The sequence below is a fragment of the Equus quagga genome, chromosome 7 (genome assembly GCF_021613505.1).
Source record: "Equus quagga isolate Etosha38 chromosome 7, UCLA_HA_Equagga_1.0, whole genome shotgun sequence".
NCBI classification, from domain to species: Eukaryota; Metazoa; Chordata; class Mammalia; order Perissodactyla; family Equidae; genus Equus; species Equus quagga.
The window spans coordinates 51437608-51460098 of record NC_060273.1 but is presented as its reverse complement, the minus strand read 5'-3'; the positions used below and the strand labels follow the sequence as shown (position 1 = coordinate 51460098).

Sequence of the window (22491 nt, the reverse complement as noted above, 5' to 3'; positions counted from 1 at the left end):
GGGGGGCGGGTTCAAAACAAATTCAACAAGTGTGCACTGAGCACCTGATGCGTGACAGCTGTCATGCCAAACACTGCACAGAGCATCATTCACTCTCACAATTCTGTGAAGTGAGCACTATCCACATCTTACAGATGAGGAAACTGAGGCAGAGTGAGGACGGCTCAGATTCCAGGTGGGCAAGCCTGATTTCAGAGCCTGGGTTGCTAATCACGACGTGACACGGTCCTGAAGAAGAAGATCTGCACAAGTAAATGAATGAACCATAGACCCAGGGCGTGTGTCAGTCAGCTGGAGGCAAAATGTGGGGAAAGACGAGGGGCCAGGAGGAACCTGCCAGAAGCAGACAGACCTGAGGACCGAGGCGGGAGCATGGCAGGGGGTGCTGGGAAGTCAAGATCTGGGCGTCTTTGTCACTCAAAGCCAGGTGACCCGGGGCAAGCCACTTCCCGGCTCGAGGCCTCGGTCCCCGACCTAAGGGGGCCTAACTCTCCAGCCCCCCTAACTGAGAGATAAGAGGGCACCTGGAAAAAGCCGACAGCAGCCTAAGCTCTGACAGGGCCTTCCTGCCTCTCGAGAGAGCTCCCCTTTCTTCTCCCACCCTTTCTGTCTTACGCCAAGAAGCCTCCGGCAGGACATGTTTCCCAACTACGGAACGGAAATTCCTGGCTCAGGCTGGGGCTCTGGGCTGCCGTGTGGGGATGAAGGGCAGCTGGTCTCTTCCCGGCGGAATGTCCTGGAGGCCGGATGTATCAGGCCAGGAGGTGCTGCCACAGGAAACAATCGGCCCCAAGCAGCTCAGAGCTTCTGCTTCTGACGGGCCCCCCCCACCCCGCCTCCCCAGGCTGCCCCTCCAAACCATGGCACCCAGAAAACGAGGGCTGTGATACTCCAGACACCCGCTTTCAAACACATCACAGAAATCCACAAGGAACAACCGTGACTGCCTAGTAGTCAAACGTTCATTGAGCACAGTGCTTAACAGTTAAACTACGTGCTTTACAGTACCTTCTCACTCAACCCTCACAACCCTGTAAGGGGGGCATGGCTATTGTCCCCATTTTAGAGGAAGAATCAAGTCTCAGAGAGGTTAAGTCACTCGTCCAGGGTTGCACAGCCAGTAAGGGGCGGAGCTGGGATTTGAACTCAGGACTTTCCAACCACTGTGTTGCCGTTGCAGAGGGGCGCACTTGTAGCCCAGAATGTCGACCACAGGCCCAGCACCTGGCACACAGTAGGTACTTGGGAAAAGTGTAAAGAAACAAAGAAAGACTGGAGCGCTTGGTGTGGCCTCTTCCTCCTCTCTTCCTACTGCACGGCAGAGGCTGCCGCACAGGTGGAAGGACCAGCATGGACAGGTGGTGAAGGGGCAGCCCCTCCCACCACCCAGGCCTGCTTCCTCCTCCTTTCCCATCGGCAGTGGGGGCACCGGCACGTGGGGCCAGCTGGGCAGGGGTGCGTGCAGCTTTTAGAACACGAGGCTCAGCTCAGCAAAGGGTGCCCACAGCGACCTCCAGTGTTTCAAGAAGCTTCAGGGAGACCATCCTCCGCTCTCCCACCCCAGGGCAACAGAGCCAGCTAAGGAGACGCTCAGAGTCGGCCGTCGGCCATCAGCCGGCTGGGCTCCCCGATTCCGCGCACAGCAGCCAGAGGGACCCTTGGAAGCGGGCGTCAGAGGCGGTCTCCCTACTCCAAACCCTCAGGGAGCCCCGCGCACCCAGGGCAAAGCCCCAGTCCCGGCCTGGGCCCACGAAGCCCTGGCTCTCCTCCGCAGACCTGCCTCCACGCTGGCTCCCGGCTGGCCGGTGGAAGCCCGGGGCACGGGAGGGTCCACCGGGGAACCGGCACGAGGGCCGCATCTGCCTGACCTGTGGGCGCAGACAACCCGGTTCGGGCTGAACACCTGCCTGCCTTCTGCGCCTGCAACGTCAGCGCGCGCGATGCAGAGGCTGCCTGGGGACAAGCCCCGGGACACTAATGGGCTGCCCTGGGAGACGAGACTTCACACGGGCCGTCCCAACCCGTCGTGGGGGGAACTAAGTGCATCCCATGTCACTCCACGGGGAGAGGACCCCGGAGGCCCGCGCTTGCTCCCCCCACAGGCCACCGTCTCTGTATCCTTCCGATGGAGTGAGTGTTAGCGGCGAGATTTACGCGGAGTCCTGCGCGTCCTCCTAGCGCATCCGCACCCCTGGGGGTGGACACACCCACGCCTATCTATCCCCTCTCCCTCACCCCTGCTCCCGCACCTGGCCGCGTGCCCCTGCTTGCCCCAATCATGCTCCTGTCCAGGCCTTTCGCTCCACCCTCGGGTACCACTGGCCTCGCTCCCGCGCCTCCCTTGGGTGTCTGTTCACAGAGAGCCTTCCGGACCCTCCCTTTATAGAACAGCAGCCCCTCCCAAGCCCTGGTCCCCTGCGCTTTTATTTTTCTCCATCGCCCCCTATCGCCACCTCTAACGTGCGCATATCTGCTCATCTGCCACCTGTCCCCCTACTAGAGCATAAGCCCCACGAAGACAGGGCTCAGCGGGGCTTCCCTCACCACACCCCGCCCAGCACAAGAGCTGGTATTCAAGAGGCGCCCAGGGAATGTCGGTGGATGAGTAAATGGTGGTGCACACCGTCCCCTGGGCTGCGGGAGGAACGGCTCCAGCTTCCAGTCCTGGGTGATCTCAGCCATCTTCGGCCTCCAGAGGCAGGGCAGGGCCGGGGGGCGCACAGCCACCCCGCGGCCGGGAACCACTCACCTCCAGGAGCTGCGCAGCGCTGGGCCGGGTCTCTGGGTTCTTGTCCAGGGCTGTCTTCAGGAAGTCTCGGAACTCTAAAGACCTGGGGGGACAGGTGGCTGTGAGCTCTGAGCCCGGCAAGAGCCGAGGCAACTCCCCGTGTCACAGACTCCGCTCCCGGGAGTCGTGTGCTTCCCGGACCCGCCCCTCAAAGGACAAAGGGTGCCTTCAGAGCCCAACAGCGGAGGCGATGGGGCTTCACGATGACCTTCTCGCCTGGGACATGGCTGTACAGCCGGGCGCGTGGAAATCCGAGGGGCAGTGAAGCGGGCAGGGCTGGGGCTTCAGCGCGAGCCCACTGCCAACCCAGGGCTGTGCCGCACGGCCGCTGGGGCTCACTCGGGTTCTCCTTCCCACAGCGCGGATCTGGCTGATTCAGACTGACGGACAGCCCGCGCGGAGAGCAGACAGAAGGAGGAGGCGTGGAGAGCCCTGGGAGCTCAGAAAGGCCTGCAGACCCCAGGCCCTGACTGTACCCCCACTTTGGAGGCTGGCAGTGACAGGACAGCCCTGGCACTCCACATCCCCAGTCCCACCTGCCCTGCGTCCTGGGCCCGCTGGCCATCCAGCAAACACCCTCAGGGAGGCCTCCTTGCTCCTTACCACTTGGAAGGGGTGAGCAGCGTGGGAGGGTCCGACTTGGCAATCTTGAGCAGGACCCGCATGGGGTTGAGCTCGTGGTGCGGGGGCTCGATCTGGGCCATCTCAATCAGAGTGATGCCCAGGGACCAGATGTCAGCCTTGTAGTCATACGGGGTGTCCTTCATGGTCTCACACATCACCACCTCGGGGGCCATCCTGAACCAACCAAGGGACAACAGAGGGCTAAGAACATGGCCTGCACAGGCGCTTCTCAGAGACTCAGGCTCAAGGACCAGCACACGTCCGGGTCGGGGGTTGGCAGCACTCCCCAATCAGGATTTGCACTACTTTCCATCCCACTGTCTTCCTGATGACGGTCTTCACACAGATGCCTTCCTAGCAGCTCCACCGCCACGTCCCGCTGCAGTCCCGACGCCTACCACAAGAGGGCAGCCACAATCCAGAACAGAGTCCTGGGGGGCGGGTGGGGCCGAGGGGAAGGTGCCCAGAAGGAAACGGGGGCGGGAGGGGTGGAGAGAAGACAACAGCGCAAAGAAGGGATGGGGGGGAAAGGGGAAAGGGGAATAAAAGGGCAGAGAGAGAGAGAGACAGAGAGAGAGAGGGTGAGTAATAAGCAAGCAAGGGCCTAACTCTAAGGGGAAGTCACACACCGGAAAACAGAAAGGAGTCAGGTGGGAAGCTGAGGGAGCGAGCTTGTCTTTAAAAAAGCCATAGTTTTAGAAAAGAAGGAAACATGATGGACTGGAGAAGTCCAGGGAGACTTGCCACGAAGGGAGGAAGTGAACTGGTACTGTTCGTCTTCACAGCCCCATCCCCATGCTGGGTGGGCATTCAACCCGTATTTGTGGAATTAATCAAGAACTGGACCATTTTTTAGGGGCTCCAGTTGAGTTGTTATTAATGGAGCATTTTCTCTGTGCATCAGGCCATTTAATCCCCACAATAACCCAGTAAGTAGGTGCTGTATCATCTCCCTGATTTTACAGATGAGGAAACTGAGGCACTAGGAGGCTAGGCAACTTGATGAAGGTCACAGGACTAGTAAGTGGTGGAGACGGGGCTCAGACCCAGCAGGCTGCCCCGAGCCCTGGCCTTCTGTGCTCTCCCTCTGTCCCAGCCAGAGGTCACCTTGGGGAGTCTGAGGTTTGACACGCAGTCCACCAATTCCATGTGCAGAAGCCGCACGACTCACCAGTAAGGCGTTCCGATGAAGGAATCTCGCTTCTGCAGAGTCTTCAGATTCTTGGCAGATACACCAAAGTCAGCTGCAAGACAGAATCTCAGATAGGGTATTCACTCGACATTCCTCCACCCACAGCCTCGGGGACGAGCCCGTGATGTGGACTCAGAGACATGTGTTCCAAGTCAACCAACAGATGCCATTTTCTATCTGGCAAATGAGCGATCATTACAAGACAGCTACTGCTGTAAGAGCGCCTCGAGACGCTCCCGCTTGCTAACCAGAGTCTACGCCGAAGAGCCTTTTAGGAAAGCAGTTTGGCAATAAATCACAAAAACCTTTAAAATACCCATATTCTTCAGATCCAGTAAGAGGCAGTGCCTTTAAAACTTCTTATAGACCATGTATAACATGTCCTGTCTTTTCCAAAAAGGATTTAAGATTGTGTATCAAATGTGCACACACAGAGTAAGAGAAACTAAGAAATGAGGAGAGGAAAGAAAGATAAGGTAAATGGTAAACGACTAAACAGATTAAGAAAAGTGTGAAACACCCCACACGGTGCAATATTTTATACTCATTACAACTGGATCTGAAGTATTTTTATTCAATATTTCAATGCTGAATTATACATATTAATACATATCAATATGGAACATTAAATATGTATTTAATATTTAATGCAATATTAAAATATTTTATTTATATATTTACATTATAAGGTTTAGTGGGAAAAGGGGGAGATGCACAGTTGAAGATATTGTATGGTCAGAATTATACCCCTCTCCCCAAAAAGGGCAAAAATATACACTGAACTGACTTGGAGGGGATACCCCAGCTTGCGTAAACGGCTGTCTGCGGGTGGTGAGACAAGGCGAGTGCCTTGTACTTTTCTGAATTTGTAAGTTTGCTACGATGAACATGTATGACTTTCAGGACTGACAGAAAATATATAAGGAAGGTGCATCTGGAAACACACGCCAGGCTCACACACCCACTGCTGAGAGAAGAACCCAGCAAAAGAGACAAAGAGAGGCTCTCCCCAGTCTTCAGGGGCAGTCATCTGATTAAAAACTAAACTCAGGAGGAAGAAACAGCTCGGGAGAAGCGGGGAGGTGAGGCGTAACTGGAAGCCTCTGGCGGGAACTGCAGAGCTGTCCTAACTGCCGGGAGCCAGGTCTTGAAGCGAGCGGGCGGGCGGGCCCAGACCCCGTCAGGTGACAGCTGCTGTATTCAGGAGCTTCAGTCTGACTCACAATTCACAGCAGGAGGGAGCATAGCGCTCTCAGAGCTGGGCCCCAGGCTTCTGTTTCCTGGGTTCATGCGTCTATGTATTCACGGGCCATCAGGAGCCAGCCAGGGGCGGAGGCTGCAATGAGGACCAAGAGCCAACTCCATCTGCCCTCGGGCAGCTCCCAGTTGAGAGATGGACCAAGAAAGCAATCAGATAAACGCCAACAAGGATCCCTTCATAACTGCGTAGAATGCTGGAAAGGTGGGAGTGCGGTGTGGGGGAGAGTCTGCGGGGGGCTGAGCACAGAGAGCCGGGGAGCGGGGAGGGAGGCCTGGAAGAAGTCAGGCTGAGTCGCTCGAGCCATTCACTGGTCCAGCAAACACTAACTGGACGTCTGCTCTGGGCCAGGCACTGTTCTGGGCATCTTCTCCCCTGTGCAGCCTGTTATTCCCGTGGTGGAAACAGGCCCTCAGCACACCCCACGTGATTCTTGGGGACTCTGGGGCGTGAGAAGGGCCCACAGGGAGAAGGCAGGGCAGAGGGGTGTGGAGTGCTGGGTGGTGGCCCCCAGAAACAGCCGGGAGGTCCAGATCTGGGGGAAGGGTTTCCCAGCAGAGGAAACAATGGGCTGGAGGGCCCTGGGAGCGGCAGGGCGGCACAGCCAGAGGCGGGTGGAAGCAAGTAAGCGGGGAGACAGGCCGGGCCAGGACAGTCCCAAACCTCTGACCCTCGGTTTCCCGTCTGTGACACTGGGGTGGTGACAATGCAGAGCTACTTTGCAGGGTTACTGTGAGGTCTCTGAGCCCAGCCAATGCTGATTGCACAAGTTGCTCCATCAGCTGATGGCAGCCCTCAGAGGGACAGTCCAGCCACTGCAAGGAGGGGGCAGCTATCACCTCCGAGGGTGAGACCAGCAGCCGCTGCAGGGGGAGCTGCAGACCCAGAAACAGAGGTGAAGCCCTGGTTCTGCTGCTGACTGCCCAGGTGGCCTGGGCAAGTCACCGCCCCCTGGGGCTCCTGGGTAAGAATGGGGGGCCGGGCTGCCTCCTTCCTGCTGGGTCAGCCTGGGCCCCACCTCCCCTGCCAACACCAACAATGGCTGGCACGTCACCCCACGAAATCTTCTGAACACAGTGACTGCCTCTCAGACTCAGTGAAGCCCCCAGGAGGGTGACTGGAACTGCCAGCCCCACCCTGGCCCGCTGGTCCCTCTCTGAGGAGGAAGAGGAAAAGCAGAAACCACCGACTTTCACAATGACACACAGTTGGTCCCCAGGGCCCTCCCTGAGCACCAGCCAGTTTTTTGGGTAGCTGCTACTTCCCCTTCTGCTCCACAAGAAGGGGCCCGGCCCCTCCCTGCAGCCCTGGGACCTCGGGCTTCCCCTGGCACAGGGAAGGGGTGGCCCCGACCGTCTGCTCCCTAAGTAGAGTTTATGAGGGGCGGCCCCGACGGGCGGACGGCTGCCCTCGGACAATTCAACGGGGGTTTTCACAAGGCAATCTCCTCTGATGGAAAGACTTCCCCCAACCCCCTGCCACCTTCTCCCACTTTAAACAAGAACCAGAGACAAGGGCAGCAGGCAGGGAGGGCCTCTCCCTTCACGAACGATCATTTCCACAAGGAAAGAGACCACCTCTGCTTTGTCCATAGCTGTACCCCTGGCACCACATCTGGCACATGAAGCACTCAACAAACGGGGTCACTGAATGGACAAGTGAATAAATGAACACAGATTTGCTAGAATGCCTTGAACTGACATATATTTAGGAAAAAATGACAACCCTAGGTTTGTTTGACAATAAATAAATATGTTTGACAGCGATTCTGTTTCTAGAAATAGATCCTCAAAACCGGATTTATAAGATGTATGGGAGCTCACAAAAGCATTATTTGAAAGGGTGAAAAGCTGGAGACAACCTAAGTTGTTGCTAGAGCTTGGTTGGTGGACGGTTGGCTAAGTTAGGGTTCACCCGCCCTGAAATACTATGCTGCCCTTAGCGACATTTGTATGAACCAGCTTGGAAGTTCGTCCATAACACGTTGCCCTGAACATGCTGCCGACTGACCGACGCACGTAACAGAACGTACAGCATGATTCCAGTCGTATCTTAAGTGAATGACACATGCACACTGTGTGTGCACATACACCCACAACACAGAAAAGGGTCTGGAAGGTTGCACATCAAACTTAATGACCGCCTCCCTGGAAGTGGGATCTGGGTGGGGGCGGTGCACTGAGGGGGCCTTATATTTTTTACTTTATACACTTTTATTCTTCAAAATCTTTCTGATAAAGAATATGCATCGCCTTTTAAGAGTTTAAAAAGCTAAAATGTATACGGCAGTTCTGGGGTTTGTGGGTTTTTGTTTTTTCTTTTTCAAGTAAAACCCAGCGGGAGCCAGGATGTGGTGAAAGCGCTTCCCGTTCTGCCGGGGGCGGGGAGGGCGTGGAAACGCGTGCAACCAGCCTGAAGGGCACACGGGCGGCAGGTGTGAACCTGAACCGTGCACACACCCGATACTCTACTCTGAGAATTCCTCCTACAGGTATGATTACAGGAAGAGACTCAAAGATCCACCAACAGGCACGCTCTTCACTGCGTTTGTTAAGAGAATAACAGGAGAAGAAACCCAAATTCCCAACTTTAGGGGTTTCATGGGCAAATTATGGTCTGTGCAGGTGATGGAATGCAGGAAAAATATAATCATGTTTCTGAGGAATATTTAAGGATATGGGGGAAATGGGCTGGTATTACTTAAAAAAAGCAGACTGATAAACTGTATACTATGGTCCCAACTTAGAAAAAAATAATGTTTTTCTAATAAAAACTAGTATTTACTGAGAACTTAGCAGGCGCAGAGCTCCGCGCAGAGACTCAGGTGTGTCATCGTTCTGTGGATCATCGGCATACGTATTCCCAGGTGCAACCTTTGTATGCAGGACCCTTTGGGGCAGGGAAATGACTATGGCCATCGTACACACGAGGAACCTGAAGTTTAGAGAGATTAAGGAACCTGTGGATGGCCTCCCAGCTCTAAGGATGGACGTGATGCTAAGTCTGTGCTCTTCACCACTGTGTAGTCCCCCCTTTCTGTGCACAGAAAAAAGCCTGCAAGGAAGCCGGCAGTGGAGCACCCTGGCAAGATTAGGGGGAACTTAATTTCCTTCTTTGTGGGTCTTATTCCAAACCGTCTGCAGGACTGTGCCTCTCGCTATACTCATTCATATATATACATTTTTCTCATTACCAAGGCAATGCTGCTTATCAAAAATTCATTTACAGATTAAAAAGTCTCCACAATCCTAGCAAACACAAGTTTGCTGCATATAGCTCCAGATGTATTTATTTATATAAATAAAAATTATATATGTAACTAAAAGTGGTAACTTTTATGAATTTGCTTTTAAAAAATGAAATCAGATTCAACATACTATTTTGCAACTTGTTTTCCCCCTTCACAGCATGTATATACATCTTTTCAAGAGATTTCCCATTTTCTACAATGTAAAGATGATTCTACCATATGATGGTACCATAACTTATTTACCTAATCCTTTAGTGGAGCAAATTGGATCATTTCTGATTTCTCGCTGTTACAAATATTGCTAAAATGAATATCATTGTACATATCTTTCCATACATGTATAAATATCATATATTACTTTTATAACCAGAAAATTACATACATCGTGTAAAATGCATTACAGAGCATGCACACACACAAGCAGTGAACTGAGAGATGAGAATCTCTCATCTGTCCCCTTAAATCTAAGCCACCAAAAGAGCCCAAGATAAGAGGAGCCTTTTCCCAGACAGTCCAGGCCAATTAAAGGCAAAAGGGGTCGTTCTGACGCCCCCTCCTCCCCTGAGCCCTCCACCCCATGCTGGGCCAGCCCGTGGTCTGGCATGATCAGGGCTCACCCCTCAAATTCTAGGTCTGAGAACCCTCCGGGTGGTCCTCACCCAGGCTGGTGCCACCTGCCCCAGGAAGTGTTTGGAAATGAATGGGAGCTGCCAGTTGTCACAATGAACCAGAGTGCTCCTGCCACTTAGTGAGGGAGAGCCAGGGGCACGCACCTCCTACACAGCCAAGACTGTCCCGTCCAAAATGCCAGCTGGGGCCCTGTGGACAGACACGAGCCAGGGCCCTCAGGTACAGACCGGGAAGCGAAGCCTAGAGAGGGTTTGGGACCTGTTGAAATGGGGGTGGATCAGGAGAATCAAAGACCCCCACCCCCAGCCCTGGGACCCCAGGGGCCTCCTTCCTGTGATTACACAGCCAAGGGCACACCTGGGCTCATTAAGCGGGAGGCTGCCACCAGGGCACCCAAGGGACTTCTCTTAATTAGTGGGTGATCTGTCTTCCCAGGAGCGTCATGGAAACAGTTCCAGGCAGGGAAACGAGAAGATTCTGCTGTGATCTGAGTCGGATCGCTTCATGTTTCTGAACCTCGGCTTCCTCATCCATTAAATGGGGATCATATTTTCTGGCCAAATGTGAGACTGGAAGTATTGCTCTATTTTTCTGTTTCTATGTTTCTTTTCTTTTGTTTTTGTGGCAACTAGACACACGTGACCACTAATGGGAAGCCTCTGTTTTCCCATTCATTCCCCTCTGTCTTCGGATAGACTCTCTTCTCCCCACATAACCCTGTATTTTCTGGTATTTTCTCCCTCAACCTCAATCACAAATTTAGTCCTTTGTTCTTGCTTCCCACCCCTCCACACTCCTCCTCTTGTGGGTCTATTCCAACAGGCTGTCTGTGGTGGATAACTGTTTTTCTGATCAGCCCAAATCCTCTCTCCTCCTGGGACACCACCTCGCCTGCCCCAGCCCCGCTGCTCCCTGAGCGCAAGGGCAGCCTTCCCCATCGCCCTGTGACCCCGCCCTCCTTCTCAGAGACTGGCCATAGGCTTGGCCTATCAGAGGAACCCTCCTTACTGGGCCTCCTTGATTGGTCCAGGGATCTGCCCTGAGCCAAACTGAGCCAATCAGAGTCCTTCACTGGGATTCTGACTCTGAGACCTGAAATGGGGAGGGTCAGTTCATCTTGCAGGTGATGCTGAGAAAAGAAAGTAAAGTTAGACCTTGCCAGAAGCTTTGGGGGCAGAAGGGGTCCCAGAGCCTAACCAATATGCAGAGAAAGGCGGAGGCCAGAAACACGCTCGGCAGCATTTGGGTTCCAGGGTCCAACTCACCTCACTGCCCAGCTGTGTCTCCTGCCCAGCATGATTCCACATACCACATACACACATTCTCCTGTCTGCCTTCAATCACGGGAGATGGGTTTTTATAATTTGCCATCAAGAGTCTAAAAGAGGGTAGTGGTTAAGCACATGGGCTCTGGGGCCAGATGCGTCGGTCTGAACCCCAGGTGTTCCTCTTAGTAGCTGTGTGACTTTGGGTACATTAATTAACCTCCCTAGGTGCCAGATACCTCCACTGTAAAATGTTCTCAGTGGTCTCTGAGGATTAAATGAATTACTTCATATCATCCCACTCAGTACCTGGGAGCCACAGGAAAAGGACCAGGGCCCCAGCCTGCTGGCCACAGCAAACAGAAGTGAGGGCTTGGCATCTAGATGGGGGTGAGAGGAGGCCCACCTGCCAGGCCTCCATACACTGGGGGCCTTCGGGAATTCAGGGTCCTGCAGTAATCACAAACTGACAGAGTGATGGCAATGCTGGAAGCTGCTGTTTAGGGAGCACCCACTATATGCCAGGCTCTCTGCTCGCACTTGGACTTTTAGGCCGGTTCAGACCTCTGCTTGGACCCTGAAAGACCCCGAAAGTTGTGAAATTCACCTCCCATCCTCAGACAAGCACCGCTGGGGAGAGGAACACAGGCTTTTTAGAGAATGGGGAACATTCCTTCTTACAGCCGCTGCTCTGAGACCCTCCTCGGCCCGGGAAAGAAACCTAACACCCGCTAGTCCCGTGATGCGCTGGGTGCCAGCAGATCTTTACATACACAGTCGCATCAAATCGTCACACCAACTCCATGAGGCAGGAACTGTCAGCCTATGCTCAGTTTGAGGAAATTCAGGCTCCAAAGGATTACGTGACTTGCCCAGGGTCACCCAGTGCCAAGTGGCAGATCCAGGACAAGAACAAAGATCTTTGGACTTCAAAGTCCACCCTCCATCGAACATCCTAGCTGTCTCGGGTGGCAGGCCCCCTTCCTTTCTCTCTGCACAGATGGCTCCCCAGTGGCCATCGAGAACTGCCTCACACCCACCCGAGCTGGAACTTGTGTTGACTCGGCAACTATTGAATGAATCTCAGAGGAAGTTTGAAATCCTAGACAGAAGTGAATATCTGACACAGGAAGAAGCAAAATGCCTAGTAACAGAGGGGAACATACCCCTGAGCCTCTGTCAGTCCTCTGCGCATTTCACCCCACTAGCCACAATGAGCCCGTGCAGAGGTTCTGTCGTTATACCCACTGTACGATGAAATGACTAAGGTTTGAACAGTTAGACATGTTTCTCCAGCTCGGAAGGGGCAGAGCCAGGATTCGGACCCGGTTTGTCTGTGTCTTGACCCCGTGCTTTGCTCAGCTCAGCCCGCTGCTCCTCATTTATTCCTACCCTGTTGAACCGCGTCTCCAACAAGGTGCTGCCCTCGCTCGGGAGAAAGATCTGCTAAGCAGCTCTCTCATGCATCCCCGGAGTTCCATAAGGACATGGCGGGGGGGGGGGGGGGGGGGTGCCCCCAGGGGTCCAAGACAGTCCCAGGAAGCTAAGAAAGCAGACAGACGCCGCCCCGTCCCGGGGGCCTCCTCCACTGCTTCGCCAAGGCTGCAGATTCCAGGCCCCAGGGGGAAAAAGGATTTTCCAAAACAGAACATGAGGCCTCGGCAGGCGTCCACACTCCGGCTCCTGGGGCCCCAGGCAACTGTGTAAATACTTACACACTCGACTCCCTGAACTTTTCTTCCTCCTTAATTGGCTTTCTGGTTTTCTCAGCTGCATATGCCAAGTCATCTGGAAACGAGGGGCACCACCTGCTTCCGCCCCATGCTCTGCTAGGCTGAGTGGGATTCTGGAGTCTGCTCAGCATGTCCGCGCCCACCAGATTCAGGGGGTGTGTCCGGGGAGACAGCATGGGAAACAAGAACCCCTGGGCACATCTCAGCCCCAGGCTCCTGGGGCCCTCCCTCCACCCCTGCCCCCACCCCTGGGCTTCCCTGTTCTGACTGGCCCCTTGGGCCACTCCTGACCCAGGTTGTCTGTTCTGCCTCCTCCATTTGATAGGTTCTTGAAGGCTGAGCCGAAGGTCCCCTCGGATTCCCCAGAGCACATGAGACTCTCTTCTGCTCCCCAGATACGCCCTGACCGGGCCCCTCCCTCCGGGTCCCCCTCCCTCCACCCTTGCCTGAGCCAGTCCACGGGCAGCTGTGGAGTCAGGAAGAGCCGAGTCCCAACCCTGCTACTCTTCCTCCCTCGTGCTCTGATCGTGGGCATCTCATTTCACTGTGGGCCTCACTGTCCTCACCTGTGGCGGGTGGCGTCCCACCCCACACCCCCAGGTGGCCCCCAAGTGCTGATTAAATGAGATGCTGTCTAGAAGGTGCTTTGTCCAACGGCTGACACCTAGCGGTGCTTCATAAACCCAGCAGATGTGTGTTATTTTTATTCTCACCCCCCCCCCCACCAAAATACCCCACTGTTTCTCACCTCCACGCCTCTGCCCCGCAAGGCTCCCTCTTCCTGGACAGCCCTGCCCAACCTGGGTTCCCCAGCAGACACCAACCCCGTCTCACAGCTCCGCTCGAACTATCCTCTCACACGAAGCCTCTTCTACACCCCAACCTGCAGGCCAGGCAAGATGGATGGATGCTCCCTGCACACTCCCTCCCCAGCCCCGATGCGCCCACACTCTCCACTGCCTGGGACTCTCCTCTCCTCCGTCCCCAGAGCCCAGCACAGGCCGGGGCTTGGCACAGAGGAGACACTTGATGCAACAACAGGAATCACAGCTCGCCCCCCTAGAGAGCTTCTTCTCTCTCTCTCTATATATATTTTCTTGTAACTGGCTTCACTCCCTCTGAGGGAGGTTTTATCATCACACCAGTTATAAGATGGGGAAATCAAAAGGCAGCAAGGTCAAGTGACGTACCCAAGGTCACGGAGCCAGAGGCAGGGTCGGGATTTGAACTCGGGTGCATGCTCTTAACCACTCCAGGTAAGAGAAGGAGTTAGAGGAGGAAAAGCTTCAGGGGATGTGGGCTGAACCCCAGGGTCACAGACGCTGCAAGCACCAGGGAGAACTGGTGTGCTAAGAACCCAGTGTGACCCTGCTCATGTCCCATATGAGAAAGCCCTTCACCCTGCGGCCCCAGGGCAGAGAGACCCCACCCTCCAAACGACTGAGCACGTCTAACCAGCACCCGGGTAATGCTGACGCTGCCACCGCCCGCACTTTGGGGAGGGAGCGTCTCGAGCAGTGGCTCTCCCAGCGTGGCCCCCACACCAGTAGCTTCAGCTGGGAGCTAGCCAGAAATGCATGTTCTCAGGCCCACTGCAGACCTACTGAGTGAGAAACTCAGCTCTTGCCCAGTAACATGAGTGTGAGGAGCCCTCCGCAGGACGGAGAGGCACCAGATCTCAGAACCGACTGGTCTTGTAGCCATCGTGCGAGCCCCAGCCCACCCTATCCCCTCAGTCAGCTCACGGCGCTCCTGGAGGTGAGTGCATGGGTATGGCAGCGGCCCTGAGGGTCAGCCCTGGCTCTGCCCTCGCCAGCTCTGTGACCTGCGGCAGGTCCTCACCCTCTCTGAGCTCCAGAGCCCTAAAGCAGGGATGTGGGAGCCGCCCTCCTGCTGCAGAGGATGCCCTAGATTGCACTGTCCCACTTCCGTCCCAGCCCTCATGACTGCCTGCAGTTCTCGATCACAGGGCTCAACGGTCAGGCAGTTTCTTGTGGACACAATTAAAGTGGTCCTTACAGAGATGGTCCCACCGGAGGAACTGCAAATAGTGACACGTCCATGTTGGAAGGACAGGGTGGGGGGTGGGGTGCAAATGAAGAGACCATTTAACTATCAGAAGAGGATGTCAACAGAAGAAGGAGCTGACCACAGTCAAACGGATGAACAAGAGAGTACCATCTCTGAATCGTTCCTAACACGCTCTAAACCCTCTCTCCATCTGACATCCTTCTACTCACGGAGACGCATGCAGACGTATGTGGGCTGACAACCAGCGCCAGCATCTGTGTAATGAGCCCAGGGGCACTTTCTGGCTTTCCCCTTTAAACTTTCCTGTACCAGGTGAATTTTGTATAATTATCAAACAATAAAAATCATTACTTAAAAATAGCATTACAGGCATATTATTTAGCAAGGCAGGAGTAAATATGAGAAGAGTTCAAAGCAATTGTCTCTGGGAGTGGATGAAGAAAGGAGGGGTGGGAGCAAAGGACACATGGACGTGTCATTTGGTTAAAAGGACTTATTAAAAATACAAAGAAATTCCGACACACACTACAACATGGATGAACCTGGAGAACGTTTGTCTAAGTGAATAAGCTGGTCACAAAGGGACGACTACTATAGGATTTCACTCATGTGAGGTCCCTAGAAGAGTCAACCACACAGAGACACTAAGGAGAACGGTGGTGCCCAGGGGCTGGGGGAGGGGAGCGGGGATTGTGTTCAATGAGTTCAGAGTTCAGTCTGGGAGGTGAAAGGTTTCTGGAGACCGATGGTGGCGATGGCTGCACAACAATGTGAATGCACTTACTGTCACTGAACTGTCCCCTTAAAAATGGCTAAGATGGTAAATTATATGTTGTCTGTATTTTACCACAATTTAAAAAAAACAACAGAGAGAGGAGATAAGGTTTCAATATCGGTGCCTGGTGTACCGTTTCCCATTAGGATGGAAACGGACCAGGGTGGTCCCTCCCTCGTCACTCTCCCTCAGTTTTTCTCAGTTGGAAGGAAGAGCGACGGGTCCAAGCGGTGCCTCCCACCGCGCTCTGCTGGCGTCAGAGCGGGAAGGCTCTCCGTGGCGAGGGCTGTCCTGTGTGCCGTGGGACGCTGAGCATCCCCAGCCTCCACGAGCCGGACGCCAGGGTCTCCTCCCAACCCAAGATGCAACAACCAAAGACGTCTCCTGACACTGCCAGATGTCCCTGGGGGACAAAATCGCCCTTGGTGGAGAACCGAGGGGTTAGACCGAGCCGCCAGGAACTGTGCGTGGCTGTGACCCAGGGCCGGCGGCGAGGATGTCAACATCCTGCGTGGCTGTGGGAGTGAGGAGCCCACACTCGCCCCCGGTGCCCTCAGAAGCCAGGCCAACACCCCCAGACCAGGTTGGGCGCCCGCCTCACCCACAGCCGCGCCTTACCCAGCCGGATGTCCCCCTCGAGTGTCATCAGCACGTTGCCGGCTTTCAGGTCCCGGTGGATGATCCTCTTGCCGTGCAGGAAGTTGAGGGCTTCCAGCATCTGGCGACACACGACCTGAATCTGGGGCTCAGTGAGGCCTCTGTCCAGCTCTGGGAACAGAGAGGAGAATGGTCGTCAGGTCAGCAAGCAATCGCTGCAGGCAATGGAGCGTCAGGCCCAGCCCAGGTACAGAAATACAACAGCCACCAACCTCCTGGAGCACTCAGTGCTCCAGGTTCACGTCTGAGCACTCACATTACCTAGTTCATCCTCTACGGCACAGGCACAATTATCACCCCATTTTACAGATGAGGAAACCAAGGCTCAGAGAGCTCAAGTCACCTGCTCAAGGTCACACAGGTAGAAGTCAAAGATCTGAGGTTCAGACTAGCCAGTCTGGCGTCAAAGCTCAGACTCAGGGTTGGTCAACACAACCCTTCTGAGAGGCAGAGACTGTGCTGGGAGCAGGCACTGAGTGACGCTCCATGTCAGGCTCCACGCGTGGTGCAGGGACACAGAGAGGGACGAGGAAACAGTGAGAAATGCTCGGAAGAGAGTGGGATGCGGGCGCGTGGGAGGGCAGGACGGGCAGCAACCCCTCCTCCTGGGAACTGGGGGGCTCCCCAGAGGAAGGGCATTCGAGCCGTGTCTTGAATGTGTCTGAGAGGAGAAAAGGGGGACCGGGGCATTCCAGGTAACGGAACCAGCAGAAGCGAAAACCTGGAGGCTGACACGAGCTGGTGTCACAGAATGTCAACTGATGCCAGAACGTGGAAGGTGAGGGGTGGTGGAGGGCTGTCACCAGGAGCCTCTTGCACACTCATCGGGGACACATACACATGCTCCGTACAACCCGGAGTCCACTGAGAGATGCCAGAGCCCTACTCTGAGCAAGTGAGGACCACGAAGAAGGGTATTCCACGCAGGGGGAACAGCATGTGTGAAGACCCCTGCCGGCTGAAGGGGAAAGTGGAGTCAAGGTCAGGGTCAGCAAGCCTGACTCTGCGGCCTTTGCGGGCCATGCTACAGGCCGTGTTTTATCTGAACTACAGCGGGCAGTCCAGGAGGGGCTCTAAGCGAGGCAGAGAGACCATCTGGTTTTTGCAATTAAAAAATTCCCTCTGGTGCACTGAATGAAGAGCTTGCAGGGGAGCAAGAGCGGGCAGGGAGCTCGGCCAGGGCCGTCACGGCAGTCCAGGAGGACCAGATGGTGGCCAGGGCGGAGAGAGGAAGGATTCCCGACTCGATGGGTCAGGGAGGCGGGAAGGACAGCATGAGGGACTGTGGGTGTGGAGGGAGGAAGGCCGAGAGAAGACCCACGATGATGTCCTGGGCTTGCTCCCCATGTGGCTGTCGGGATTGTTTATTCTTGGGGTACCTGAGCCCCTGTGGCGAGGTGAGGCCCCGCTGCCTGGCCTGCTGGGTCCTCAGACCGCAGGCTCCAAGGCTGGCCAGCCAGGGCCCTGCTCTGGGGCCACCCTCTGGCTACTGCAGCCCTTGCCTGTGTCCCGCTCTGCACCTGGCCAGGAACCCACCAGGCCAGGTCCCTCAGGCCTGGTGAAGACGAACACAACAGCCAGGGTGGAGGCGCCACTGCCCCGCCCCAGGAGGCCTGGGCCCAGAGCAGGGCTTCCGGACAGGCGTCCTCTCTCTGGGGTCCACAACTGCTCCCTGTCCCTGTGGCCTCATCCTTAACCTCCATGTCCCCCCTAGTTGGGGGCCAGGCCCAGAGCCTTCGGGGTCACACAGACGGAGCGGCAAGCTCAGCGCTGCCCCTCGCTAGCCGTGTCGTTTAAGTCGCTCCACCTCTCTGCGCCTTCGTTTCCTGGTCTGTAAGGTAGGATGATGCCAACCCACGTGGGCAGGGCTCTGGCAACATGGGTGTCAGCTCCTCAGCACGGAGGCCCGTCAATATAGTCATATCGCTGTGTGGTCCTCAGATTATGCTGCAGGATCTGCAGCAATTTTTTTAAATGTCAGAAATGTGTGATGCTCGTGTCCGATGCACTTATATAAATGAAACAGGGATCAAAATGATGATGACAATGACAATCTCATCACCACTGCTTTTTGAGCCTTTACAGTGTGCCAGGCATGGGGCCAAGGACTTGGGTGCATTATTTCATTCGATTCTCACAATGCCCCAATGAGGTAAGCAGCATACCCTTTTAAGTCCAGTTTATTGTTATAATTTACATACAGTCAAATTCACGTTTTTTTAGGTGCACAGTTCTATGAATTTTGGCAAATGTATACAGTCACATCCCCACAATTTAGATACAGAATATTTCCACACTCCCCCAAATTCCCGTACCCCTTTGAAACCAACCTTCCAGCCCCATCTCCAGCCCCTAAGCAATCAATTTATGTCCCTAGAGCTTTGTCTTTTTCTAGAATGTCACATAATTGGAATCATATAGTGTGATACATTTTAAGATTAATTTTTGATTACACAGCACCACTTGAATACTTTCTTCATATTAAAAACATTTGCAACACTGCAGATGCGTCTGAAGCCCCTTTGAAGCCACATCCCACTCGCCCTCACCAGCTCCTCTGCTGGAGCCAAAACGTTTACCAGCTGGCAAGGCCAGGCCAACCGGATCAGCAGGACCTGGGTGTCAACAAACTAGAACGGCCACACAGAGCCGTGCACGTGGACATCGTCCCCACCCCACACAGGGGCCGGCCCCACGGCTACCAAGAGAGGAACTTTGAACGGACCCCCGCCCACTCCTCCTCTGCACAACTCTGCAGGGCGATCGGGAGACGACCATGGGCAGAGCCCCTCTAGGCGGGCAGGTGCCTGAGGGACAGTCAGCCCCTCGTCACAGAGCCACAACCAGGCCCTGGCTCTCATCCCAGCTTCTCTTCTCCCACCTTGATTTCTAGAACGTCGATGGCAATTTTCCTTTAACTGCTGCCACGAACAAGGAGAAAACCACCAGGGGCTGGAGCAGTCAGTTCCACCAGAACTGAGCCAGGGAGGCAGACAGTGAGTCTGCCTGCGGACTGAGCGTAGCCTGGGGTCACACCCGGCTGTGAATGAGGTCAAGGATCTGGTATGCATAAAGGCCTCTTCCATCTCTGACATTCTCCCCCACGCCTTATTCAGCTAAGCCGCTGGCTGGCTCCCACTCTCCCCTTCTTTCTTAGTACCTGAGCATATGGCCACCCAGCTAGAAGACCACATTTCCCAGCCTCCCTTCCAGCCATGTGTTACTATGTTCTACCCCATGAGATGTAAATGGAGGTGTCTTGAGGGGCTTCTGTGATGTCTCCCTAAAAGAGTGACAGTGGAGTGTGTGTTTGCAGAGTTGTCCTTCCCTCCCTTCTTCCATCCCACTGTTTGGAATTCAGATGTGATGGCGGGAGCTCCCATAGCCATCTTGTCACCAAGAATAGAAGACCAGCATGAGAATGGGGCCAACGCAGAGGAAAGTGGGGCCAACAGTTAGAGAAGGAAGCCAAGTTCTTATGACAACTTTTTAAAAACTCCTAGATCAAGCTGTGCCTGAAACCAGACACTCTTGAAGTTTTCAGTTATTTGTACAAATAAATTTCCCCTCCCATATACCCCATCCTTTGTTTCCCCCTAAACCAGTTTGAATAGTCTTTGACTCCTTATATCCTAGAGTCTCAACTCATACAAGACCACCAGTTTTATTTTGTTAGATTCCACCCAGAACAATGAAGACCTTCAAAGGCAGTCTCTGCTGAGAGACAGCACAGCCAAGGGCCACATCACAAGTGCCCGTCTCCTGTTCCCTCCTGTCATCACCCACCCGGGACTCTGGGAGTGGCACGAGCTCGGCAAGGAAGGCAGCATTTCTACAGCCCAGGACAGGAAGGGGTTGCCACAAACTGGAGACATTCCTGCGGCAGACTCGGGGGGACACCTTCTTCACAATAAGAAAGTGGCTGAACAGCGCCACGTTATACTGAGGCTCTCCTCTCCTGAGCCACCCCAGAATCCTGAACAGGTCACTCCACCTTCTGGGGCCCGAGACCCTCGGCCTCTCCACCCTCTGCCCAGCAGGCCAGCAGAGCAGCGACGATGCAGGGGTTGGAGGGCAGCCATCAGGAGCGGGGCCACCCGGACCTGGGTTCACATCTCTGCTCTGCTGTGTGACTCTGGGCCAGCTCCTTAACCTAAGCATCATCTGGTCAAGAAGAAAACAGAGGTAATCCCCCTTTCTGATTTTACACATGAGGATAACATACATGCAGGCAGCGACCACAGACTCTGGCATATACTGACTATCCATAACGTAGAGGAGATTACTAACGTATTTTTTGTATTGCTCAAGCTTGCCTGGGACGTCAAGATGTGACAACATCCCCGTGAAGCTCTTACAAAATGGGTGGGGATCCCCACTCTTTAAAGAACCGCCCGCAGGTGGCTCCCTTTCCCCTCAAGAGTGCTGTGGGGTCGGGCAGGGGACACTTGAAGACACGTGGGCTTTTGAACGGGACATGTTCGTCTTCCACTGAGTGTCCTGCGTTCTCTCCAAGAACCCAACCCTTGCTCCCGAAAGGGGAGAGAGCAGGGAGCTGCTCCACAGGCCACGTGAATTACGGGGTGGGAAGCGAAGGACGCCAGTCCTGGACAGGGCCGACGGGGCACACGCACGGGATCACGGAAGACTCACCCAGCATGATGGCGTCCACGGCTCCCCCAGGGCAGAACTCGATCATGATCTGCAGAGACACAAAGCAGAGGAACAGTGAGCCGGGGCGCGCGGCCCATGTGGTGGGGAGAACCCCGGTTCCAGCCTTGAGCCAGGCAGGGCCGGCCGGCACCCGAGGCCCCAGTGCCCGTGCTCCCAGCCTCTCCTCCTCCCACCCCAGGGCGTTCGGTCTGCACCACCCCCTAACCCTGCTGCCACCCTCATAGGGGGCTCTCACGCCCAGAGGAGTGACTGGGGCACTGCATTTTTCAGAAAAAGGGAAACCAAGTTGCCATGGAAACCCATAGGTTCAGCGAACCCCCTTCCAGCCAAGCCTGCAGCCCCTCTCCCCTCCCGCCTGCCCTGCTCACTCGTCCCCACCTCCCAGCTGCCCCGCTTCCTACATTCCACAGCCAGGGGGCTCAGAGGACACCTTGAGCCCAGGTACCAGCCAGCCAAGCCCTCCCAGAACACCCAGCACTGGTCTCTCACCTCCCTCCACCTGCCAGAGCCCAGGGCCCTTGCTGCAACAGAACATCAGACCCCAGGACCTTGAAGACCAGCTCAGATGGGGAAACCGAGGCCCAGAAAGGGGATGTGACTGACCAATGCCACTCGGATTGTTTGATGGCAGGTCCTGGATAAGAAAGTAGACTATCTAACCCCCAGGTCATTCATTCATTCAATCAACACACACCCAATAGATGTCCTTGGAAGAAAAACCGGACCCAGACCTTCAAGGGGCTCCTAGCCCTGTGTGGGGGACAGAAAAGGACAAGTAAACAATGCCATGGGTACCAAGGCAGGCCCTCCCTCTCTGGTGCACCCCACTCCTCAGTCTTTCTCGCCCACTCTGAGCTCCTATCATGTGTGCAAAGACACTTTCTCTGTTTTCGTAAAGTAGGAACTCAGCCAGGTTGGGCAGGGGTAAAACGTCACAAGCTTGAGGACACACTGCCAGAAGCTCCTCCCAGCTCCGGCTCCTGGCTCCTGCTTGTGGCAAAGTCCCTCCAACCACGCTCAGCCGAGGCAGGCACACTGCCCACAGGGCGCTCAAAAAGGCCCCCTCGCTCTCCAAACAGGAGAGAAAACCTCGGCCGTGAGCTGCTGGGCCACAGTCAACTCTCCAGCCAGAGGAGGGAGGGGGGCCTCAGTGTTTTGAAGAGGCCTCCAGCTTGTGGCCAACCTTCCAGAAGCTTCCTGGTGATGTAAATATGAGGCTGCAGCAAGCACGGCCGGACCCAAGTCCACCACTCACTAGCTGTGGCCTTGGGCAAGTCACCTCAACCATCCGAGCCTGTCTTCTCAGGGGGCTGCTGACGCTGTTGCTCTTAACTGGGCCCCATCACTGGGCTACATTTAGGGGGACAAGCCACACCTAGATGCCAGACCCCATAGCAGGTCAAGCAGGGGCTTTAAACTGGGCAGGGACACTAGAGGTAGAGGGGTCCTAGGGGCAACAAGACGGCACTGGCCCTCCTGGCCCAGGGCAGCAGACAGGCCTGCACCACGCTGTGGAAGGCTCCTTGCTGCGGGAGAGAGTTACGCAGGGGACACTCGCCCGCTCGCACACCACCACCTGCCGGGGACAGGCTCCTCCGGTCACGCTGGTCCTGC

The 22491-nt window shown here is 55.1% G+C and overlaps 1 protein-coding gene across 1 annotated transcript in view; it reads right to left on the bottom strand.

The window, feature by feature from the left end:
- STK10 (serine/threonine kinase 10) overlaps nucleotides 1–22491 on the bottom strand; it is a 108020-nt gene that overhangs the window by 39106 nt on the left and 46423 nt on the right. The window contains exons 3-7 of the mRNA XM_046665737.1: nucleotides 20857–20905; nucleotides 16165–16314; nucleotides 4584–4656; nucleotides 3392–3586; nucleotides 2750–2831 (exon numbers count right to left, since the gene is read on the bottom strand). Coding sequence (XP_046521693.1) covers nucleotides 2750–2831; nucleotides 3392–3586; nucleotides 4584–4656; nucleotides 16165–16314; nucleotides 20857–20905 — 549 coding nt within the window. The remainder of the gene's footprint in view (nucleotides 1–2749; nucleotides 2832–3391; nucleotides 3587–4583; nucleotides 4657–16164; nucleotides 16315–20856; nucleotides 20906–22491) is intronic.